The 22,381-nt window shown below is 29.1% G+C and overlaps 6 protein-coding genes and 1 long non-coding RNA gene across 10 annotated transcripts; 5 read left to right on the forward strand and 2 right to left on the reverse strand.

Annotated features, from left to right (window-relative positions):
- The first annotated feature begins 511 nt into the window (after positions 1 to 511).
- On the forward strand, positions 512 to 6,219 carry LOC109598618 (mortality factor 4-like protein 1). The gene is made up of 4 exons (XM_020014520.2): positions 512 to 644; positions 702 to 819; positions 871 to 1,192; positions 5,449 to 6,219. Exons 1-4 carry the CDS (start codon positions 617 to 619, stop codon positions 5,962 to 5,964), a joined length of 984 nt encoding a protein of 327 aa, XP_019870079.1. The 5' UTR covers positions 512 to 616; the 3' UTR covers positions 5,965 to 6,219.
- LOC126264954 (GPI ethanolamine phosphate transferase 1) lies at positions 1,541 to 5,442 on the reverse strand. Of its 2 annotated transcripts, XM_049964794.1 has the most exons (3): positions 5,075 to 5,442; positions 3,591 to 4,314; positions 3,451 to 3,537 (listed from the first exon to the last, which is right to left on the reverse strand). In XM_049964794.1, the coding sequence occupies exons 2-3, from the start codon at positions 4,288 to 4,290 to the stop codon at positions 3,527 to 3,529; spliced, it is 711 nt and encodes a 236-aa protein (XP_049820751.1). In that variant the 5' UTR covers positions 4,291 to 4,314; positions 5,075 to 5,442; the 3' UTR covers positions 3,451 to 3,526. The 2 variants fall into 2 exon arrangements, with proteins under 2 accessions (XP_049820750.1, XP_049820751.1); XM_049964793.1 differs by having other exon boundaries at positions 1,541 to 4,314.
- Positions 6,220 to 7,128: 909 nt separating the features above from the next.
- LOC126264855 (lactosylceramide 4-alpha-galactosyltransferase-like) lies at positions 7,129 to 9,106 on the forward strand. Of its 3 annotated transcripts, XM_049964438.1 has the most exons (5): positions 7,129 to 7,153; positions 7,307 to 7,823; positions 8,096 to 8,243; positions 8,299 to 8,338; positions 8,447 to 8,586. In XM_049964438.1, the coding sequence occupies exons 1-4, from the start codon at positions 7,141 to 7,143 to the stop codon at positions 8,329 to 8,331; spliced, it is 711 nt and encodes a 236-aa protein (XP_049820395.1). In that variant the 5' UTR covers positions 7,129 to 7,140; the 3' UTR covers positions 8,332 to 8,338; positions 8,447 to 8,586. The 3 variants fall into 3 exon arrangements, with proteins under 3 accessions (XP_049820395.1, XP_049820393.1, XP_049820394.1); XM_049964436.1 differs by having other exon boundaries at positions 8,096 to 8,338; positions 8,447 to 9,106; XM_049964437.1 differs by lacking the exon at positions 7,129 to 7,153 and having other exon boundaries at positions 7,209 to 7,823; positions 8,096 to 8,338; positions 8,447 to 9,106.
- Positions 9,107 to 9,689: 583 nt separating this feature from the next.
- LOC126264856 (uncharacterized) lies at positions 9,690 to 10,345 on the forward strand. Its single transcript, XR_007547464.1, has 2 exons — positions 9,690 to 9,823; positions 9,939 to 10,345. It is a non-coding gene; the product is annotated as an uncharacterized LOC126264856 (long non-coding RNA).
- A 1,352-nt stretch (positions 10,346 to 11,697) lies between these two features.
- LOC109602899 (lactosylceramide 4-alpha-galactosyltransferase-like) lies at positions 11,698 to 13,818 on the forward strand. Its single transcript, XM_049964435.1, has 3 exons — positions 11,698 to 12,779; positions 12,915 to 13,157; positions 13,212 to 13,818. Exons 1-3 carry the CDS (start codon positions 12,241 to 12,243, stop codon positions 13,504 to 13,506), a joined length of 1,077 nt encoding a protein of 358 aa, XP_049820392.1. The 5' UTR covers positions 11,698 to 12,240; the 3' UTR covers positions 13,507 to 13,818.
- A 1,749-nt stretch (positions 13,819 to 15,567) lies between these two features.
- LOC126264907 (uncharacterized) lies at positions 15,568 to 17,987 on the forward strand. The gene is made up of 8 exons (XM_049964624.1): positions 15,568 to 15,746; positions 15,801 to 16,019; positions 16,086 to 16,266; positions 16,329 to 16,531; positions 16,592 to 16,917; positions 16,992 to 17,137; positions 17,191 to 17,318; positions 17,412 to 17,987. The coding sequence occupies exons 1-8, from the start codon at positions 15,593 to 15,595 to the stop codon at positions 17,606 to 17,608; spliced, it is 1,554 nt and encodes a 517-aa protein (XP_049820581.1). The 5' UTR covers positions 15,568 to 15,592; the 3' UTR covers positions 17,609 to 17,987.
- On the reverse strand, positions 17,805 to 19,494 carry LOC126264799 (beta-1,4-glucuronyltransferase 1-like). Its single transcript, XM_049964153.1, has 4 exons — positions 19,490 to 19,494; positions 18,723 to 19,020; positions 18,080 to 18,655; positions 17,805 to 18,014 (listed from the first exon to the last, which is right to left on the reverse strand). Exons 1-4 carry the CDS (start codon positions 19,492 to 19,494, stop codon positions 17,805 to 17,807), a joined length of 1,089 nt encoding a protein of 362 aa, XP_049820110.1.
- Between the last annotated feature and the right edge of the window lie 2,887 nt (positions 19,495 to 22,381).

Below are 22,381 nucleotides of genomic sequence, written 5' to 3' on the forward strand. Positions count from 1 at the left end.
TGCAGAACAATTGTCTGTATAAAACCCGGCAAAATTAAAATTGTATGAGTAACAATAACTGCAAGAATATTTTCTATCAATAATTGTTCATTTTAATTAGTTTACTCTCCTTGAAATAATTTAATTTTAACAAAATAATAATATTTATACGTTATATATATTTATATATATCTAAGTATAAATTGTGATATTTGAATGTATTTTAGGTATCAAATTCTGTAAACATGTTTTCATATGTAGTTTTCCCATTCTTTAGCTTAGATTTAGCTATTCTGGATTAATAATTTGCCATACGCAGACAGCCATAAAATTAAATTATAATTTTACATTTTTATTTCTAAACATGGTGTCTAAAATATCAATAGTCTAAAAAAATAAATGAGTATATTAAGACACTATTATCTTTGAAATTATAATCATCTGATTTATAAATACAATTTATTTAATACAATTTTTAAACATTTTATTTTTAGTTTCTAGATACTTACAATTATATTTCTGTTTATTTGTTTGTGTGTACGGCGTCGTAGCCACTGAAAATTCGAAAGGCTGTGAATTCAGCTAGGTTCTCTCTCAACGCCGAAAATAAAAAATATCAACCATTACAAGCAAGGAGATGCCCCCCAAATTGAAATTCTCGGAAGGTATAATTGCAATTAATATAATATTTTTATAATAGCGAAACGCTTTGAATATTTTAGGGGAAAAAGTATTATGTTTTCATGGACCACTCATTTATGAAGCCAAATGCCTAAAGTCGACAATTACAAAAGAAAAACAAGTAAAATATTTCATACATTACGCTGGTTGGAACAAAAAGTTTGTATTTCAGACACAAAATGATTCAAATGAAAATTAACCTTGTTTTAGTTGGGATGAGTGGGTACCCGAAAGCAGAGTCCTTAAGTACAATGAAGCCAATGTGGCAAAACAAAAGGAAGTACAAAAAGCTCATTCTTCACAACCTGGGAAGGCCAAGAAATCTAAAAAGTCAGTTACTGCTAAAAATGAGAAGGAAGCTAAGGATGGAGATTCACGTGCCAGTACCCCAGTGATTGAGATGACAAAGGGAGCTAAAACTAAACAGGTCAATACACCATCAAGTGGCCCTGATTCTGGATCTGATGTACCCCGGAAAAAACGAGGACGATTAGATCCTTCTGTTGAATCTGAAGAACAATTTTTGAGTAAGGTAAGTGGTACTGATATGGCTAAAATATATATGCTGTTTAGTAACAATTTCAAGAGTAATGTGTAGAGAAATTATTTAATTTAACAATATTTAAACAACTTAGTTGAATCTAGTTGCTACATTTTAACAACAGAAAATAATTTAATTTTTAATTGGCATGAATAAAAATACCCTTTACCTAAAATATAAAAGTGGTAAAATAAACCCACATATATAATAATTTTGAAAAATGATTTAAATTTTCACACTTCATTTCTTAATTTCTTAAATGTCTCATTATTATTGATTATTTTTCTTTGTACTGTCAGTGAGAAATTATTTTATTATTTATTATCAAGAAGAGAATAATAAGATTAATAATTCAATATATTTATTAAACATAAACATATAAAATAATATCACAACAATTTGTAAGAAATACTTTGGTCAGCCTTCACATATTTACTAGTGGTCAGTATTTGTGATATTCCATAGAGAAAGAGTATAATAGTCACAAAACCTTCCATTATTAAAAAATGTGATAGGCTTGTACCTATATCTAACCATGATCCTTTATTTGTTATTAAATATAGGCACTGCAATACCATGAGATCAGAAAACACTAAAATAATACAAAACATACTCAACATATTCTCTTTTGCTACAGTGTTAATTGCCCTAAATATACAACAAACAAATACAAATGGAATTATGATTTTAACTATGATTATACTCATCATTTTAAATGGACTAAATACTGTAAGGAAGGCTCTTACCCACATTGGGTCAAAAGAATTTATACTAGCTATATTTCCCATCCCAAAAAATCCAAGAAATATGAACACCATAAACAAGAAACCACGTCTAAAAATATCAATATTAAATTTATTTTCAGATACATTGTAAAAGTCAAAACTTGAAAAAAATATTGCCTTTTCTTTTTTAAACGTTTTACATTCAATAAGAAGCCAATGGTTAAGTAGTATAATAAAGAAGATCAAGAAAAGTCCTTCAAAACTAGACGTAACCAAAAGAAAATACGGAGCAAACCCAAAATATATACTTATTAAACGTATATGAATAATTTTTGAAACTTGCGGTATCAAAAATATTGGAACCAACGCTAGAAACCATGCAAGGTACTTTATACATGATTCATTTGAAAAGTAATTAAATTCTAAAGCCATCATATAAACAATTGATCCAACCAAACAAGTCATTTGTATTGAAACACTGAAACATGTCCAATTTAGATTTTCCAAATGCTTGTATAAACTTAAATGCCCAAACATTTCAACGAAATATAAAATCCATACCATGGCTCCCAATAAATAGAAAGGTACATTAAATGCGGTGTTCATAACTGGCAAGGCTGGAAATATGGCTAGAATTAATGAACAACCAATCCATATGAATTTGTCCTTTAAATTAGTATTATCTCTAAGGGATTCTGACATTGTAATCCATAAACCTGTTAGAATCATCAAAAAACTGTAATACAATCTATTAGCGAAACCTCGTACTAATAATTCTATTCCAATTACATAAAAGAGCAAATTTATTACAGTGTTTGTTATTCCAAACAGTTTAATACCACGGATAATATCTTTGATAACATCTTTCTTTTGACATAAAATAAAAATCATAATAACAGGAAATAGAAAGTGCAGGTAGTAAGTGATAGGAAATTTGTGCTTAAAACACACTATGAGAGTCGCCACAATGATCATTAAAAGAATACCATAAGAAGGTTTTCTTTTTGTATATTTTGCGGAGGGATCGGAAACAATTGAAATGATCAAATAAATTAACCAAGAAATAAATCCTATACTTACTGATACTAACACTGGTAGTTGATAGTAATAGTGATAATAATCTAAGCCATTAATTAATTCTTCCATAAATGTTTGACACATAGCTATAAGAATTTCATATTTCTGACTATCATATAAATCATCCAGTTGTTGCATTACGTTTCGTAAATATTCCGATGAAATATCCTTGAATGGTACATATATCATGGCATTGTTTTTAATACGATTTCTTTTAACGTTAAAAATTTGAACTAACTGTTGAACATTTGATATCATCAATTTGGCAATATTTTGCTGAGAAGTGTTCAAATATTGATAGGGCAGTTTACCAAGAGAATTTATGGGTATATTTATACCTAATAACGATGCAATTAATGGCGCAACATCTATTTGTTGAATGTCCCTACGTTTTTTATTGATTTTAATCCCAGCTCCCCATGCAACAACTGGAGTCTCTGTTTCATGGTCAGACCCTGCACCATGGGATCCCCAATTCGTCATTCCATGGTCTGACGTAAATATGTATGTAGTTGATTTGTCTTTAAATACATCCTCAAACAAATTGTAAGTCATATTAATGTTAGCATCTACCATTTCAATGTTACTTATGTATTCTTTGGATTGAGGCTTAAAGGCATGACCAGCTGTGTCGATTCCCAGTAAATGAAGGAAAAACAGATTACCCGTTGTGAAATATTCATCACAAAATTTGCAATTTTCTAAATTCTTCAAGGTACTTTTGACTTTACTAAATACCCATTCATCCAGGACTTCTGTATTATTCTTTCCGAAATCTTCCATTTCTGCGCCATACGAATGCAAATGTATATGGGGAAGATTGTCCCTGTTGAATAAGTAGCAAATGTCCGGACTACCCCAACACCAAGCATTTTTGCTTTGGTTGATGACGGAGTCAAAATTTACCGGATTGTGCTTCCATCCTTTAAACAATGCACTGGGATCCTCGTATATGCCACCCAGCATCGCCACGTGTCCCGGTCGCGATTCTGTCGGCACTCGGGTATGTGCCACACCCCAGGATCCCCTATGCTTCAGAACATGTGTCAGAAACGGTGTTCGTTGTTCTTTGTCTCTTCCAAGGATAGCTTCAGCTCTTAAGCCATCAGCCACAAACAGAACTACTCGTTTCGCGGATGGTTTGTCTGTTGTCTTAATTGGTGTCATTCCATGGTCCAGGGGACTGGAGAAATACAGGTCAAATGCTGCCAGCACCAGCAATACGTGGATGATTAATCCTAATAGTATAATTTGGGTATATCTTTTTGATAATCCACGTATAGCCATTCCAATCAAAAAATAGTGTTGAATCTGTAAAAGTAATATGTAATATGTATAATTATAAATACTTAATTAAAATTAAGCTAAACATATTTTCTGTTTGATACTGACGTCTTATAGTTTTATTCGAGGAATATATTTTTAATAATTAATTTTTTAGTTTAATACCACGGATAATATATTTGATAACATATTTCTTTCATAATCATATAAACGGGAAATAGAAAATACAATTAGTAAGTGACAATGACCATTAAAAGAATACAGTAACTTTCCTTTTTGTATATTTTGCGGAAGCAACCGAAATTATGAAATAAATTAGCCTAGAAATAAATCCTATATGTACTTATTGATATCAACACTGGTGTGTGATAGTAATTGTGATAATGCCCTAAGCCAGTAATTAATTCTTCCATATTTTCAATTAGACATTGATCTGTTATAGTATTATTCGAACAGTATATTTTTAATATTGAATTTATTTTAATTTATGAAAAATAATTATTTTTCTATGCAAATTATAAGTATGTTTATTAAAATTAAATCATTAATGGTATATTAAAAATACATGGCACGGGCACATATGAAATATATGAATAAATTATAAAATTAATATTTGATTTATCTTCGTAGATGTGGAATCCGCATGGTTTAAGAGGTATTTAAATTTAGTCCAAGATGGCGCCACTTGTAAAACATCAATATTCAGTTTTCATATGAATATTTTCAATATAAAGATACTGTATATTGATGCATCGTAATATGTAACAGATAATTTAAATTTACTTACATTTAAAATATAACGTGTCTTAAAAATAATGATTTATATCTCCTACTTTTCCATCTACATTGAATATCCGACACTTAACCTTATCTACCATTGCCGTGTTGACATAAGGATCACTGGGCGTTGTCAGCTGAATGTTCTCCCGAATTATTTTAAATTTTACAAATTTCGCAAATTTAAAATTCTATTGAACTAATCAATTTAATTTGTTTGACATTGGCAAACGTCAATTATATATTCTTCAACTGAATGAAACTTAGCAATAAATAGTTTGGATATGGATAACTTGATTTTTCCCAATACATAAACTGATTTGATAAGCCATTTAAACAAGATAAAAAACACGTGTATTAATAACTTAAATTTTAATATTTCAGGTGGAGATTAAGGTAAAAATTCCCGACGAGTTAAAACCATGGCTCGTGGATGATTGGGACATTGTAACTAGGCAAAGAAAATTGGCCAATATACCAGCAAAAGTCAGTGTAGACAATATCTTAGAAAACTATTTAATGTATCGCAAGTCTGTTAAATCTAACAATATGAGTAAGGAGTCAGCTACAATCGAAATCGTTAAAGGAGTTAAAGAATATTTTAATGTTATGCTTGGTACTCAATTATTATATAAGTTTGAAAGGCCTCAGTATGCTGAAATTTTGCAAAGCTATCCAGATAAGCCAATGTCTGAATTATATGGAGCTATTCATTTACTAAGGCTCTTTGTGAAATTAGGGGCGATGTTGGCTTATACTCCTTTAGATGAGAGAAGTATTCAACTTTTATTAACAAATATACAAGATTTTCTCAAATATTTAGTAAAAAACAGTGCCCAGTTGTTCAGTTTACAAGATTATGGTAATGCTTCACCAGAATACCATAGAAAAACTCTGTGATTAATTTTTTGGTTAATTATTGTGTGTTTGCCTGTTAATTTTAGCATTTAATTTCATAAAGCTTGGCTTATCTATAATAATGTTCCATCTGTTTCATCCATTTATTTACTAACATGTAAATTCATCATATTTGACAGATATATCTTTATTTTAAACTAGATTTGAAAAATATTGTTTTTTATATACATTTAATTATAACCAACATGTTTATTTAATCATATACTTTTTGTGCAAAATAAAATAATTTAATAAGTACTTGTATTATTTAACACTAGTTGTACTCGCGACTTCGTCCGATAGCGTGTTGAATACGATCGTTTTCTAGACGGTGATCACGAGATTCCGAAGATTCTTGAGCCCCAAACAATGAATAACACGTTCTATCTAATTGTAATCATTCATTCCTCTCAGAACTACTCCCGTTCGACCTAGACATGGACATCCGTAATCTGCAATTTGTAAGACGACTTTCCGTATCTTGTTCAAATTCATTTTCACGTCGCAATCTTTGGCTTTTAGCCTTTCTCATGTTTTTAGAGAGATTTGACTTTCTTTTAGGCATAACTAAATATTAGAAAAAAAACTATCTACGTTACTAACTAAATAAAATAACCTATAAATAATTTATTAATTTCAATGTAAATCTGAATATTGAACACAAATGTACTTAATTTATAATTATTACTTAAAGGTAAAAAAGAAAGCACGTAATGTAACAAAATTTTTTGAATTGAGATAAGATAAGTTAAGAAGAACGGATCGGATCAAATCAAACTATCAATCAATCGTTGGTAGGAGAAATGGTCGGAGGCGCCCGACGTGACGGCCCAGTGGTGGCAGGCGCGTGAGCTGCGCGTATTACTGGACAGTACTTGGACATTGCAACATTACTTTATTTTTCTAAAATAAAATAATTTTTCTAAATTGATATTAAACAGATTCTTGGTTTATATCCGAATTTTATTAAATTGTATAATATAAACATTCCCAAATTATATGAAAATTATGGAGTGACAACGCTACAAGTTATCATGAATCAGCTTTCAGTTTATCTCCACTGCTTAATTCTTTGTCTGCTCGGATTAATTTATCTAATCTATAAATCTATAAATTTAAGGTACTGCTGTTTCAATATAATATTATAGTTATATTAAGTAAGTTATATTCGTAGGTTCAATGAAGAAATTAAGTAAGTAGACCATGACGTCTTCAATTTTATTTTCATTTCATTTATAAATATTATAATATATTGATAATATAATTAAGCAGTAAATACGAGTATATTCATTAAAACCTTCTAATATTGTGACAGTATTTTAATAACGTATCCATATTATTTTAGTTTATAAATACAGAAAATATATATTTTTATTAATATTAGTGATTACTGTGCTCATACTTATGTACAATGTGAAAGTAAAAAATAAAGAAGAGGAAATTTTAATGTATCCCATGAAAGGTGATTTATATTGTTATTCGTCTTTATCTCCTTCTCTGAAAGACATTATGGACATGGATATAGAAGGAAGCAATTCAATATTTTTTTTGGAAACTTCTTGTAATTCACACAAACAAGGTAAAATAATATTAAGTCCTCGGCAAGCTTGCGCAGTAGAATCTGCAGCGAAAATAAATTCTGAATACAACATATATTTGATCTATGCGTCACCTAGTCAAATTAGAAACGAAGGAACCGAATCTGATCGAGTAATCAGTCGCCTGCTGTCTTATAAAAATGTTTACATAGCTCATGTTAACATATGGAGAATTATTAAGAGGTCACCAGTAGAAAAACTGTTTTTGAGTGGGAAGCTCGAAAACTCTACATATCCCATTACACATGCAAGTGACATTATAAGGTATATATATAATAATGACAATACGTATTATCGCCTGCATAAGTCTTGGACGGGGCTTAAACCACAGCACATTTCAGGATGAGCTCGTTATAGCTCCACTCATCCTACTCCGCATCAGTGACCACAGGCTGTGGAGTAGGATGGCTAATGCACCCGAGAATTCTTACTACATTTATGCAGGTGATATTATATAATTTAATGGATGGTAAAAATTAAAAGCAAGAATCTGCATAATTTATTTCGTTTTAATGAAAAATAATATTTATTTTTAGGTTTATAATAATGTGGAAATTTGGAGGAATTTATTTGGATCTAGATATGATATTTCTTAAAAGTTTTAATACTTTACCTAAAAATTTTGGAGGTGCCCAATCAAAAGATATCATAAATTCTGCCGTTATGGGTTTTGAAAACAAGGGTGTAGGTTTAACTTATGTTACATCTTGTTTAAATGATTTAAATAATACATTTAAAGGGACAGAATGGGCTTATAATGGACCTGGTTTAATAACTCGGTAAATCATTTTAATTACTCTTAATATGCTTACAAATGAGATTATTATTGAGTTAATATACACTAGTGATCATTATGTTTCGTTTGAAATGTACACATATTGTTTTAGATTTTCTCAAAAACAATGTAAAACCAAAAACTTCGAAGTATTAAAAGTTTGTGAGGAATATACAGTTCTTCCTCAAAATACATTTAATGCTATTCCTTGGAATGAATGGCAAAAATATTTTAACGAAACATACAATACAGAAGTTCAAACAAAAATTAAAGATAGTTATGGTATACATGTTTGGAACAAAAATAGCAAACAATGGAAGCTTTCATTGGAATCGAAAGCGACATATATGACGCTAGCCAAGGAATTTTGTCCTAATGTAATTAAAGAAATGCATGATTTTTTTTAGTCGTGTCTTTAAAATGATTAGAAATGACTGTATTTTCAGATGAAAGAAAATGTCAGTTCTGAAGTGACTCACATTAGGCATAGATATTTTTAAAATTGTTAAATATTTATATTAATAAATTTAATTAGTTGTAAATCTATAAGTAGCCTGTAATTCTTCTCTAATCAGAAAATTCCTTAGAAAAAAAAAATTAAATTAAAACGATAATTACAATATTCAGTGTATTATTTTTTAAAAAGAATTATCATTTTATAGATTATAGATAAAATACGTTCTGATATCTTCTGTTTTCACACATTATACAAAATAATAGTCATCAATGTTATTATTAAATTTACTAGTTATTAGTTTACAGTATATTTTTTAGTTATTAAAATGGGTTCAATGTGGAAATTAAGTAAGTAGATAGATATATGTATAATTTTATTTTAAGAGGTACAAATTCATATTTCTATACCACTTCGATACTGATTATTATTGTAGTGAACGTTTATAAATGATACTATTACATGTATATAATTGAATTTGATACAGCCTCTTATAATGTAATATATGTATGATTAATACTAAATATTTTATTTATTTTAGTATATAAACATATAAAATTATTCGTCTTATTATTATATTATTTATTGTGCTGACACTTATATACAATTTGACTGTAACAGATAAGACGGAAAATATGAGTGGGGAGCTGGAAAAATCTAGATATCCAATTACACATGCAAGTGATATTATAAGGTGGGTATTTATAATGATAGAAAAGGTAGTAAGGTAAATGTTTTGTAAGCAAATAATATTAGAGATGAATAAATTTTATTCTATCCGTTTTACTTATTTTTAGGTTTTTAACTATGTGGAAATTTGGAGGAATCTGTTTAGATTTAGATATGATTTAAAGGTTTTAAAACACTGCCAAAAAATTTTGGAGCCGCTGAATCAACTAACATCATAAATTCTTCTATCATGGGATTTGAAACCAAAGGTTTAGGCTTATCTTATGTAATGTCTTGTTTAAATGATTTAAATAATACATTTAACGGACAAGTATGGGGTTATAATGAACCAGGTTTAATAACACGGTAAACCATTTATTATATATTCATAATATATATTATATAATTTTATTTATATATTATATAATATTTACTGTATTAGTAAATTACATTTGAAATTTATAATGATATGATATTTTAGATTTTCTGAAAAAAAATGTAAAACCAAAAACTTTAGTATATTAAAGATTATACAGTTCTTCCCCCAAATATGTTCAATGCTATTTCTTGGAATGAATGGCAAAAGTATTTTAACGAAACATGTATGGAACAATCTTAGCAAACGATTTAAGCTTTCCTTGAATTCGAATGCGACATATATGACACTGGCCAAGAAATTTTGTCCTAATATAATTAAAGATCTATGTGATATTTTTTAGTCATATATTTCAAATTATTAGAAATTGCTGTATTTTCAGTTGAAATAAAATATCAGCTCTGAAGTGACTTAAATTAGGCATTGATTAACGATATTTTTAAAGCTGTTAAATATTTATATTAATAATTTTAATTAGTTGTAAATCTATAAATAAATAAATACTCTATAATCTTCTCTAATTGAGAAGTGCATTTAGAAACATAAATACAAAACATTCAGTGTATTATTTAAAAATGTGTAATTATTTGATGGTCCTGAACATGGTCTACAAACGTCTAGTCCAGACAGGGTACTTTTGAAATCTCTCAATTTCTTTAGAACTAAGAGTTATGAAAAGTCAATTGTTTTTATTGCTTGTGACTTTGAACCTCACTTTCTGAAGGACCTATCTAATGGTCATATTTTTCAATCACATTCTGAAATTGAACCGTATAATCGTCTAATACTCAATAAGTTGCGTTATCGCTTGTCGCTTCATATTGAATTATTAGGCTGTATTATCTTATACGATATATAGGTAAAATGCGTTTTGATAATTTTACTCTTTTATCTAATCATTACACCATCACAACTATTACTTATATATACTCGTATACTTAGTAATATTTGTTGTTAATTTCAGTTATTTATCGAAGTTACACAGGAAATAATAATTCAGAGATATATATTTCATTATTAAATTTACTAAGGTTGATGTGTTATTTTTTGGCAATACCATATTATACAAGTTACAACAATGGATTCGATTTGGAAATTGAGTAAGTAGACAGGTGTTTGTATAGTTTTAATTTAAGAGGTACAAATTCATATTTCTGTCACGACGATATCCATAATTTATATGGTAAACGCCTAAAAATGATACTACACATGTATAGGCAAACATTTTAGTCTTATTGTTAGTCAAATATAAAATTGAGTTTGATACAGCCTCTTATAATGAATTATACTAACTGTAAAAAAACGCAACACTCTGAACGCACAAATTTTCACAAAATGTGGTATGCAGGTAGGCACCTATTAAAATAAGAAATGATTAAAATTCGAAGTCAATCGAATTGTATTGTCGGTTTTTTGTTCTTTTTTCCTCATGCCTTTAAGGTATTTCAAACAAGTGTGTACTTAGTTTTTGTCACATTTTGTGTTATTTAGTACTTTATACTAAATGTGTAACATGTCTAGAGTACGAAGAAGAAATAATTTATGCCAATTAAGCGAGTTTGTTAGAGATTGTATTGTAATACGATGTTAGCAGTCATGGAGTGAATTGGGCTGAAGTGCAGAGCAAGTGGTCCTAAGGGACAGGATGAGATCAACGCGAATGATTGCTGATGAAATTTTGGCCGATGAAGGTGGGCCAGTTGCTATTCGATTTGTTTCCGTCTTTTGGCCTACGGATTTATTCCCCTTTTTTGGATTTACTTCTACCAGCAAACCATAGGCACCAACGTAGTGACTGGTGTATGGAATATCAGTGTGATGATGAATGGAATCAGATTATGTTTAGTGATGAATCTCGTTTTTGGTTGAGCATGGCAATGTTACGTCCCAGCGATATGTGTATGACATTTTGGAGCTCTATTTTCATCCCTACATAAAAAGAGATCTCGGACTAATTTTTCAGCAAGACAATGCCCGTCTACATATTGCCAGAAATACATTAAACTTCCTAGACGCTTCCCATGAGAATTTACTGCCTTGGCCACCCAGAACTTCGGATCTTTTCCCAATCGAATATGATGGGGCAACGCTTAAGGAATTTACCGCGCCCTCAACGGACTCTTAATGAACTAAGACATCAAATTCAGTTCGTGTGGGATGAGATACCACAAGAAAATGTCGATAACCTTATTAGATATATGCCACGACGTGTCAATAAATGTCTTAATCATCAAGAGGGGATCCGATTTCTGACAATTTATGGTTTGAGACTTTTGTCTAGTTTTTTAATCAATTACTATTCTGTAATAGGTTAATATTTTTATAAAAAAAATTTGGAATAAATCAATTATATCCAGGTGTTGCGGTTTTTTGCACGCAGTATATTTTGGTAACGTTAATACTAAATATGTTGTTTATTTTAGTACATAAACGCGGAATATTATTTGTCTTATTAATATTATTTATTCTGCTGACACTTATATACAATTTGGTTGTAACAGATAAGAGAGAAAATATAGAAAATATCATATCCTATTCTATGAAAGGTGACTTATATTGTTATTCGACTTTATCTCCTTCTTTAGAAGATATTTTGGAAATGGATGTAACCGGAGAGAATTCAATATTCTTTTGGGAAACTTCTTGTAATTCACAAAAAAATGGAAAAATAATATTAAATCCTCGGCAAGCTTGTGCAGTAGAATCGGCGGCGAAAATGAATCCTGGATACAACATATATTTAATTTATGTGTCACCTGGTCAAATAAAAAACGAAGGAACCGAATCTGATCGAGTAATCAATGTTTTGCTATCATACAAAAATATTCATATAGTTCATATTAATATATGGAGACTCATTAAGGGGTCACCAGTAGAAAATCTATTTTTGAGTGGGAAGCTGGAAAAATCTAAATATCCAATTACACATGCAAGTGATATTATAAGGTGTGTATCCGGATCGAAAAGCTTTTACTCTAACTGAATATGTAATAATGATATTTCAAAATTATGAATTATTTTGTAAGCGAATAATATTAGAATGTATTTTTATTCTAAGGTACTCTTTTTATTTATTTCTAGATTTTTAACCATGTGGAAATTTGGAGGTATCTATTTAGATTTAGATATGATATTTTTGAAAAGTTTTAAAACACTTCCCAAAAATTTTGGAACTGCTGAATCAACTAAAATAATAAATTCTGCCGTCATGGGATTTGAAAATAAAGGTTTAGGCTTATCTTATGTAATATCTTGTTTAAATGATTTAAATAGTACATTTAACGGACAAGCATGGGGTTATAATGGACCAGATTTAATAACACGGTAAATCATTTATATAAATAATATAGTATTAGTAAATTACATATATTATTTCAGATTTTCCGAAAGAAAATGTAAAACGAAAAACTTTAGTGCATTAAAAGTTTGTGAAGATTATACAGTTCTTCCTCAAAATGCATTCCATCCTATTCCCTGGAATAAATGGCAAAAGTATTTTAACGAAACATACAATACAGAAGTTCGAAAAAAAATTAAAAATAGTTATGGTATACATGTTTGGAACAAAAATAGTATACAATGGAAGCTTTCCCTTAATTCAAATGCGACATATATGACACTAGCTAAAAAATTTTGTCCTAATGTAATAAAAGAACTACATGATTATTTTTAGCCAGTGTAAATAATATTATCAAAGTTGTCAAATTTATTAAACGTCCTAAATAATACTCAGAAGAATTTTACATAAATTAGGCCAATTTGTAAAATTCGAATGGTCTGAATCGGTGACTCTCAATCATTAGCGATTTCAAAATTTGGAGACAGAAAAAGATACATATAATACATTGTGTCAAATAGTTTATGACAATAATTTTAAATGTTAAATAAAATAATATGTACCACAAAAACAGCCTTGCTATTATTTAATGGTACAGTTGTTGAGAACTACTGGTCTAAATAAATATATTTAATAATATAATACCAATTTACTTTAAGTATGTTTTTATTGTGTTTAATAAAATATTTTTACATTAATAGTTTCATTTTATTTATTAAATAAAAATATAATTTGTGACACCGAAACATCTAAAAGATAGTACAGGGTGATTATTACATGTTTCTAGCATGTTTCATACACAAGTTAGAGTATCTTGATAAAATCAAGATTTTAAAAATTGTATCAGGAAAGTTGATTTGCTCTGTGCTTAATTAAATGTTGGATAATTCAGCATGTTGTTCAGTTCCTTCGAGGTGGTTGAGTAGAAGTTTTGGCATGGCTTTGCATAACCATGCGACTCCAGATTGTTCGACGGTTGCTTAAGACCGGCGTCTCCCTGTGTTAAATTATGCTACTAAAGCCACTGACATGTGAGTACCGCACGTGGAATTCAAAAATAATATAAAGTTAATTGATTACATATCATTAATCAAATTTATAAGATGTCATTATTTAATTACATTTTTACCTGGAAGCAGACAATTTTTATTATCTGATAAATTAAAATCAAACACTTTTTATATACAATATTTTATTCTGTTTGTTTTCTTGGTTGTGTATAAGGATGTTATTGAACGTTATTATAAACTGTAAGTTTGTATATTATTTATATAAATTTATGGGGTGTATTAAAAAAATAATCTTATCACGTACCTTATTGTTGGAATTTATGACAGATAAAAGTTCAATTTAAAAGATATAAACTAAAATTATTATTTTGCGAATTTGGCAACGGAAAGTGTTTGATTTAGTGTAATCTGTATTGAGTCACGTAAGTAATATTTGTAACATAATGTACAAAATATGTGACTTGTAATTATGTTAATTGTATTAATATATTAATATGAATTTAAAAATTTCGTTTTATGTTCAAGTTATATATTTCTGCTTATTTTTTTTCGATGTCTTATTAAATAAATCTAAAATAATATAACATTGGAGATGTAACATAGTTACAAATAAATATGTTTGTAAATTGTTACGTTTTAATAAATACCACATAGAATATACCCAATTCCACATGTTTAATCTTAGAAACATAATTACATATTATTACAATAATAATTTGATATGCGACTTTTTTTTCACAATAAATAGTATAAAACAAAATAGTTACATTCTTACTATATAGTTAACATATATAAAAGTTACTTAAAACAATTCTTAGTGGCTACTAACACCTTGGAAGTATCGAACAAACAATTGGTACGAGGGTAGTTTATATGGAAGTTGCTTATTGTTCTGGAGTAAGTAAAGAAAATGGGGCATAGATTCAATGTTATATAGGCAACAGTCGTTTGAAATTAAATTTCACGACTTTTCAATTAATAACAACAATTGATCTAAATTTGTTTATCTTTGATGTTTTAATCGAGATTTTATGTCGTTCTTAAGTTTTCACTTAGAACTAGTTTCCATTCATTCATTTATATTAAATATTTTTAACACCCTCTTAGATGTATCAAGGACATCCGAAAATTTAAAACTTTTAATAATAAATAAAAGCAAGAACTATTTCATATAGAACTTATAGTTTAATTAGAAATAAGAAATCAAAAACAATTTACAGGTAGTCGGTAGTATAAAAAAGACATTGATTTTTAACAAATTAGTCTTTCGTCCACAGTTAGATTAATAATCCAGTGTTCCATTTGATTTGTTGAATTAAGCATTGGAATTATTGGCGAAACTAGATCTAATTGGAAAATATTTTAGGAACTGAAAAAGAAGCTTCTTAGAAAATATTCTACATGTTAATAAAATGCATCTAAAAAAATTATTCATAGTAAAACTATTATTCATTTCTATTGTCTTTACAATAATTTCAATCACGTTATTGTACCTTACATTTACTGTTAATATAAACAAGTACACAATTCAAATGAAATTGTTAAAATCGGAGTCGGATAACTTGGGTAAGTTTATACCTTTAATTTTTTAAATAGAGTTAAATTACTATAATCTTTTAGATTTAACCCCTCTGATAGATAAGAATGTATATGAATCGTCAGAAAATATGATGAGAGATATTCAGAATTCGGTACCAAATCTGCCGGAAGTGTATTTTAGTAAGACTAAAAGCAAAAATTCATTCTACGGTTTAAATAAAACTTGTGCAAGATTTCCGCCAACCATTTTTGACTTGGAATATAATAATATATACTGGCAAACATTACGAACCTCTAATGGTAAGTTTATAATTATTATTTATATTATGTATCGGAAAAAATACTTAAATATATTACTTTTTATAGGAACTTTTTATTTGTTCGGTGCATATCTGGATAAAAGAAAAACTAATAAAGTGGGACCAATCGTTCGAATTCTAGGTATGTTGGATAGAATTGAACCTACAGTGAAGACTTATTGTCAATTTTGGTTTTTCAATAAAAAACAGCCAGTTATAGTGGAAACTTTTGAAAAACGGTATATTTGGTAAGAATTATTTTTGTATTAATGTTCCATATATTTTACTAATATTAAATTATTGTAAATAGGAATAAGAAGTGGGGAAAAGTCTATTATAGAAATGGATTATTTTCACCTTATCTGATTTCATGTGCCCTTCCTGGAAAGTATAAGTCGAAACAACCTATCAGTGTATCCTTGGTTGAGCATAAGTGCCAACAATCGACCAATAATCTAAAGATTAATTACAATAATCTAAAGGAGAAAAGTGATTTTGCTGTATGTGTAAAAGGTGTATCTTATCACTACTTAAATTTATGACCTTATTTACACGTGGTATTTATGATTTTAGGTTTAGATTTTTTGAATGATTTATCGGTTCGTTTAGTGGAGTGGATGGAAGTATTATTTTCTATGGGTGTCGAAAAAATATTTTTTTACGAACTGCAAGTACACCCAAACGTATCCAAAGTGTTAAATTATTATAAAAACCAAAGCAAAATAGAAGTAACCAAAATTACATTGCCAGCTGATCAACCCAACACATCTAGTTTTCAATATATGTTTTTGAAAAATAAAATAACTAACAAGAGATTAGACGAGTTAATTCCATATAATGATTGTTTTTATAAAAATATGTATAATTATAAGATGATAGCTTTACTGGACATTGATGAGGTAACTAATTAATTATTGTTAAAATTTATATTAAAAATTTATCTATGCTATAATAGTCAATTACCAACTTGCAGATAATTGTTCCTAAAAACGGCTTTACTTGGCAGGAAATGATGAGGAAAATTTCTCCAAAATCTCCCAAATCTAGCTTTTGCGCAAGGAATATCTATTTTATGGATAGTATGCTTAAGGAAGATATATACACAGAAAATATTCCCAAGTACGTTGAGAAACTTCGTATGATACATAACGACTTATTGTTTAATGTTTTAGATATATGCACATAATGCGACACATATATAGATCTCAAAACTATACAGAATTTTCGAAATTTGAAAAATGTTTACACAACACTGATAAAGTTTTAACTTTACATAATCATTTTCCTCTATCCTGTTTGGGTGCGTATTTTAACGATCAATTAATATATTTTTATATATTTTAAAGTAATAGATTAAAAATAATTAAATCTATATAATACTTTTATATTTTAGATGGTCCTTGTGATAATTACACAATAGATGTAAAAGACGGACATCTTCAGCATTACAGGTCGGACTGTGTGAAAGAAATTAAAAATTGTAATAACTTTAGAAACAGTAGTATTAAAGATGACACTGTTTTGAGATACAAAGATCCAGTAGTCAAAAAGGTGTATAATACTCTTAAGGCACTAGGTTATTTTCAATAACAGTAGATATAAATTATATTTAATTTTAATAGTTAAGATTAAATCCAAATCTGTGATACCTACCTCATTAATTATGTATATTATAAATATTTATTACATATATGTATACATCAAAGCTACTAAATATTGTAAATAATAAAATATATATTTTTAAAATTTTTATATTTATTTAATAATTAATAATTTAATTTAAGAATTAAGTAACCTTTACAACACATCTGCTGTTATTACCGTACAATTTAATATGTTCATATTTTATTATAGAGTTCAAAAGTGTTTCAGTTCTATTAACCAAAGACTGATATTCCAGAAGCTGCTTTTTCTTTTTCTTTAATCCCGGCTTATGAACAAGAAATGCGTTGTTTAAAACATTGAATTTATAGTCCATCAAACATAGTGCATATGCCTAAAATTGTGTACATATAAATGAAAAAATATAATAAATATTATTTTTTTTAAATAAATTTATACTTGACTCATTTTATTGCCTTGGCCCTCCCAAGTAAGACGTTCGTCGAATATGGGTTCTCTATGTGTTGATATAAAAAAAGGCTCCCAACCTTTGTGATAATCAATCCTTTTACCGGATGCAAACACATCAAGATTTTTTGTTTCAGCCTGTGCCATCCACTCCTTCCATTTGATAACATAATGACATTTTTTACATAGTTTTTCATGAAACCAAAATGCTGTTTTGTTTAAGTACATTTTTTGAAGTTCAGTTTTTTTCTGTGGAATTTGAGCATTTGATAATACCTCGAATATAGGTAAAACAAATACGTTTCTCTTTTTTACGGAAAATAATTTTGGTCTTCTCTTGACCAAGTCCATGAAACTTTTGATAAAATTTGGTGTCGGAAATAGTTCAATGTCTAATGATAATATAAAGTGCGTATTGGCCGTTTCCCTGGCGATATTTCTTGCAACATTTATAGGGAACAGTAGATTGTTTTGGTTTTTGTACATTAGTGATTCGTTAAAATTTTGTAAAGGGTGTGATGTGCAGTCATAATAATCATTATATAAATTTATAATTGGTGTGTTCATCTGAAACGATAAAGTTTATGACTAGTCTGTGAAATATAAAAGACTAAAATGCATAAGATATAATTACCTTTTCTATATGTGCATTTTCAAAGAACACATGGAATGTTACAAGCTCCTTCACGTAGTCATTGGTGCAGTGCCTGATATATGCAATGTACCGTAAAGTTGTGTTTAAATCATGTCCAGGGGCGTATAACGCAATACTTATTGGACCTCTCCAAATTTTCGCCAGAGGGGCAATGTTATCTAAAAATCTGAAGTCCCCTGGTGCAGCCAACGTAATAGATTCGTCGCAGTTAAAGTTTCGACTTGCCCTGACGAAATTATATAATACTCGATATTCACCCCTCTGATGGATTTTTGTTCTAGAAATAGAGTTTGTACAATGCAACAAATTTTCCACTGGTATATTTTTGTCATATTTAATATGATCAATTATGTCTATTATTTCACACTGATTATAACTTATACTTCTTAAAGTAAACACTAAAAATGTTAAACACCCCACAAGAAAGATACTGAGTTTTTTCGACGTCAAATAACTTGATTTCATTTTATATTTAGAGTAAAATTAGAAAGTAAGAATTATTAATACTTGATCGTATATTATTGAATTTTTAGTACGTCAGATTCATATCTAAACCGTATCAGTACTTCATCTTTTTGTAAATATCATAAAAGTTAAGCCTAAGATTTTAATAAAACACCTTTTTAAACATATCTGGAAAATAACAAAAATATATTTTTCATTTAAACTATTTTATCGTTCAGTGGTAAGTAAAAATTTACTTATAATAACTTACTGTGAGTTTTACATATCGATTTTGAAAATACCCCATGGTATTCAGTTAAGTGTAAAACTACGACAGTTGATAATATCGAAGTATAAGCTGGAGTTAAGCAAGTTGACATTTCTAAACAATTGGAAATAAATACATAGGTTATTTCCAAAACAATTAAACATTTTCTGCAAGGAGGATCTGTAGTTAGTCCCAAGACGGGTAGACCTAGAAAAACGACGAACGAAGTGACCAATAAAAATTCAGTCGAAATTAGAAACGAATTAGGGGATGTAGATATTTCTGTAGATACAGTTCATCGCCATCTATAGGACAAGTTCAATGTGTAAGTAAAACGGAAAGGCCCGTCTAATGACCGCCCATGAGCATCTAAATTAGACTATTAGGAATACAATACTCTTTTCTGAATCTGCAGTTTTAATTTGTACAAATCGGATGGTATTCGATGCAAGCAACAAAAGGTTTGACACTATGTAAACGGTCGGTACAGTTAAACGTGGTGCAGGAAATGTACCAAATGGAATTATGGTTAGGTACGAGAAGTATGAGGGGGAAAACATGCTAATTATATGATAATTCCAACATGACAATAGTAAAACAATGTTCCAGGACAATAAGGTTACAGTTTTGAAAAGTCCAGCACAGAGTCCGGATCTTAACCCTATTGAGAACCTTTGGATAAGGAAATTCGATCCAAGTATAAAGAAAGAATAAAAAATTCGGAAAAATTATTTAGTGCAGTTGTCAGCATGGATTTCAATTTCAAGAGATTACATTCGTAACCTTATTGGCTCCATGACAAATAGATACTTAGAGGTTATAAAAAATAAGGGATATGCCATGAAATATTAACATACTACTACTAAAAAAAACAAAATTAAATTTGGCAGTTATAGAGACTGCCGATAGAAGTGAAAACTTCAAATATATTGTTTGAATTACACTTATCAACATTAATCTGGTTTTCACATCTATTGACATTTTTCACGGTATAATCTGGAGGAGTATTAGTCCTATAATATTTGTCCAACTTATCCTTTGTTTCCTTCGACGTTTTGCCTCTTAAAAAAATTAAAATTGGCAGTTTTGGACACTACCGATAGAAGTAAAATTTTAGAACTTTTAGTATTAAAATTTGAAATTTCATAATGTTTGAAATAAAAATATCAACATCAATCTGATTATCACATCTATTGACACTCCGAGGAACAATTATATGAATGTTTATATGGTTTTATTTATTCAAATATATTACGGGCTGTACAAAATCATGACAAAATATAAATACAGTTTTAATTAAAATACAATCATATTATTTATGAATAGTATTTGTATTTACTTAAATTTCAATGCATTTGATTTTTAACATTATTTTTATTATTTGCATCATTGTCATCATTAATTTCAACAATACTTAGACTTTTTATACTTTCAATTATTTAATTTTGTTCTAAAAAAGATACAATAGGCTTATGGTAACTAAAGTAAGAAATGAAAATGTTTGATTCAAATTTATCTAAGAATCACGTAAAAACGGAATCGATGTCGTTTTATATTTTGTAATAGTTTTCGATCATTGGACATGGCCATTCATATAATAATCTTACAAACACACTATATCAACAATGCACGGTATATACACATTAAACTTTTCACTAAATCCATTCAATTTCACTTATAAGATATACAAGCACTATACGTCAGCTGTTTAGCTACAGATGTACTGCTATATGCATGTCGGTGACGCGAAAACACGAGATTTCTTGCATCTAAAGAATGTCTAAGGCGCCCAGCACACTACGCGTTCATCACTATCAACACGATTCCCTGGTTGCTACACAAACTTTGAACAAGATATTACCCTACCAAAAAGTGCCAAATGGGGCTAAAGAAGTTTTCACTTCAAAAATAAATTTGTTTCTTTACTTTTACTCCCCCATATTTTTTATTTATTTGATGATGAATGAAATTATTAATATGTTTAAAACTTTAAACTTTGGGTGTTTTATTGTTGACATAAAATGAAACAATTTTTATCCTATTTCTATAAACGACAAATTACAAAATAAAAATGTTTCTTTACTTTTGCTCAGTACTGTATATCCAGATAAAATAGTTAAAATTAAACCTAAAATATCATAATAATAAATACGAATTTTAAGTTAAAATTGGAATTGGTAGATTTTAGCAAATGTATTTAATATAGTTGAAATTTTTGAAATGAATTTCTGTTGACTAGTTTGCAGAAACTAGGCGCATCCACCACAATTTGGAAGATGTGAACTACTGTACCAAAAAAAGAGATGTGTTGTGGATGTCGAGTGAATACTGTTACATCCTGTTCAGACACAAGTTAGATCGTCTTCCATATGTAGATCAAATGCTTTGACAGCAACCATGACAGCTCATTTTATCATCAAGATTAGCTCGTCTCACATTTAGAACTAGTTTAAGTTAGGCGGCAATTCCTAGGATGCTTTAAGCTTTTCCAAGTTTTTGATGCAGAAGTTATGACTAAATAAAACACTTTAGTGAATGGCTGTACAGGTATAAGGTAGTTAGACTACAATTACGTCAACATATGGTACCTCATACCTTACAGTATCACCTATGATACAATTGAAGTAAAATTTATCCTTTATACTCCTTCAACTCCCCAACTGAAAGAAGGCTTAACTTCCAAACATTCGAACCATTCGTACACGATGCCGGAAACTCCGGTGGATCAAAGAAGTTAACTAAATCCGGATGATCTAATTCCACAGCACATTCATTCCGGCAAAGGTATTATCGAGGTGACAGCAGACTGACCTTCCGTAACCCTCTGCCCATTGCAATGACTCTGGTCATGAAAGCTCAACAGAGTTACCTGTGCGTGAAGGCCGAAGCGCGAGCTTTGGCGCCGGTCGAGAAACCAAGCGCGCTT

The sequence above is a fragment of the Aethina tumida genome, chromosome 3, assembly GCF_024364675.1.
Source record: "Aethina tumida isolate Nest 87 chromosome 3, icAetTumi1.1, whole genome shotgun sequence".
Lineage (NCBI taxonomy): Eukaryota > Metazoa > Arthropoda > Insecta > Coleoptera > Nitidulidae > Aethina > Aethina tumida.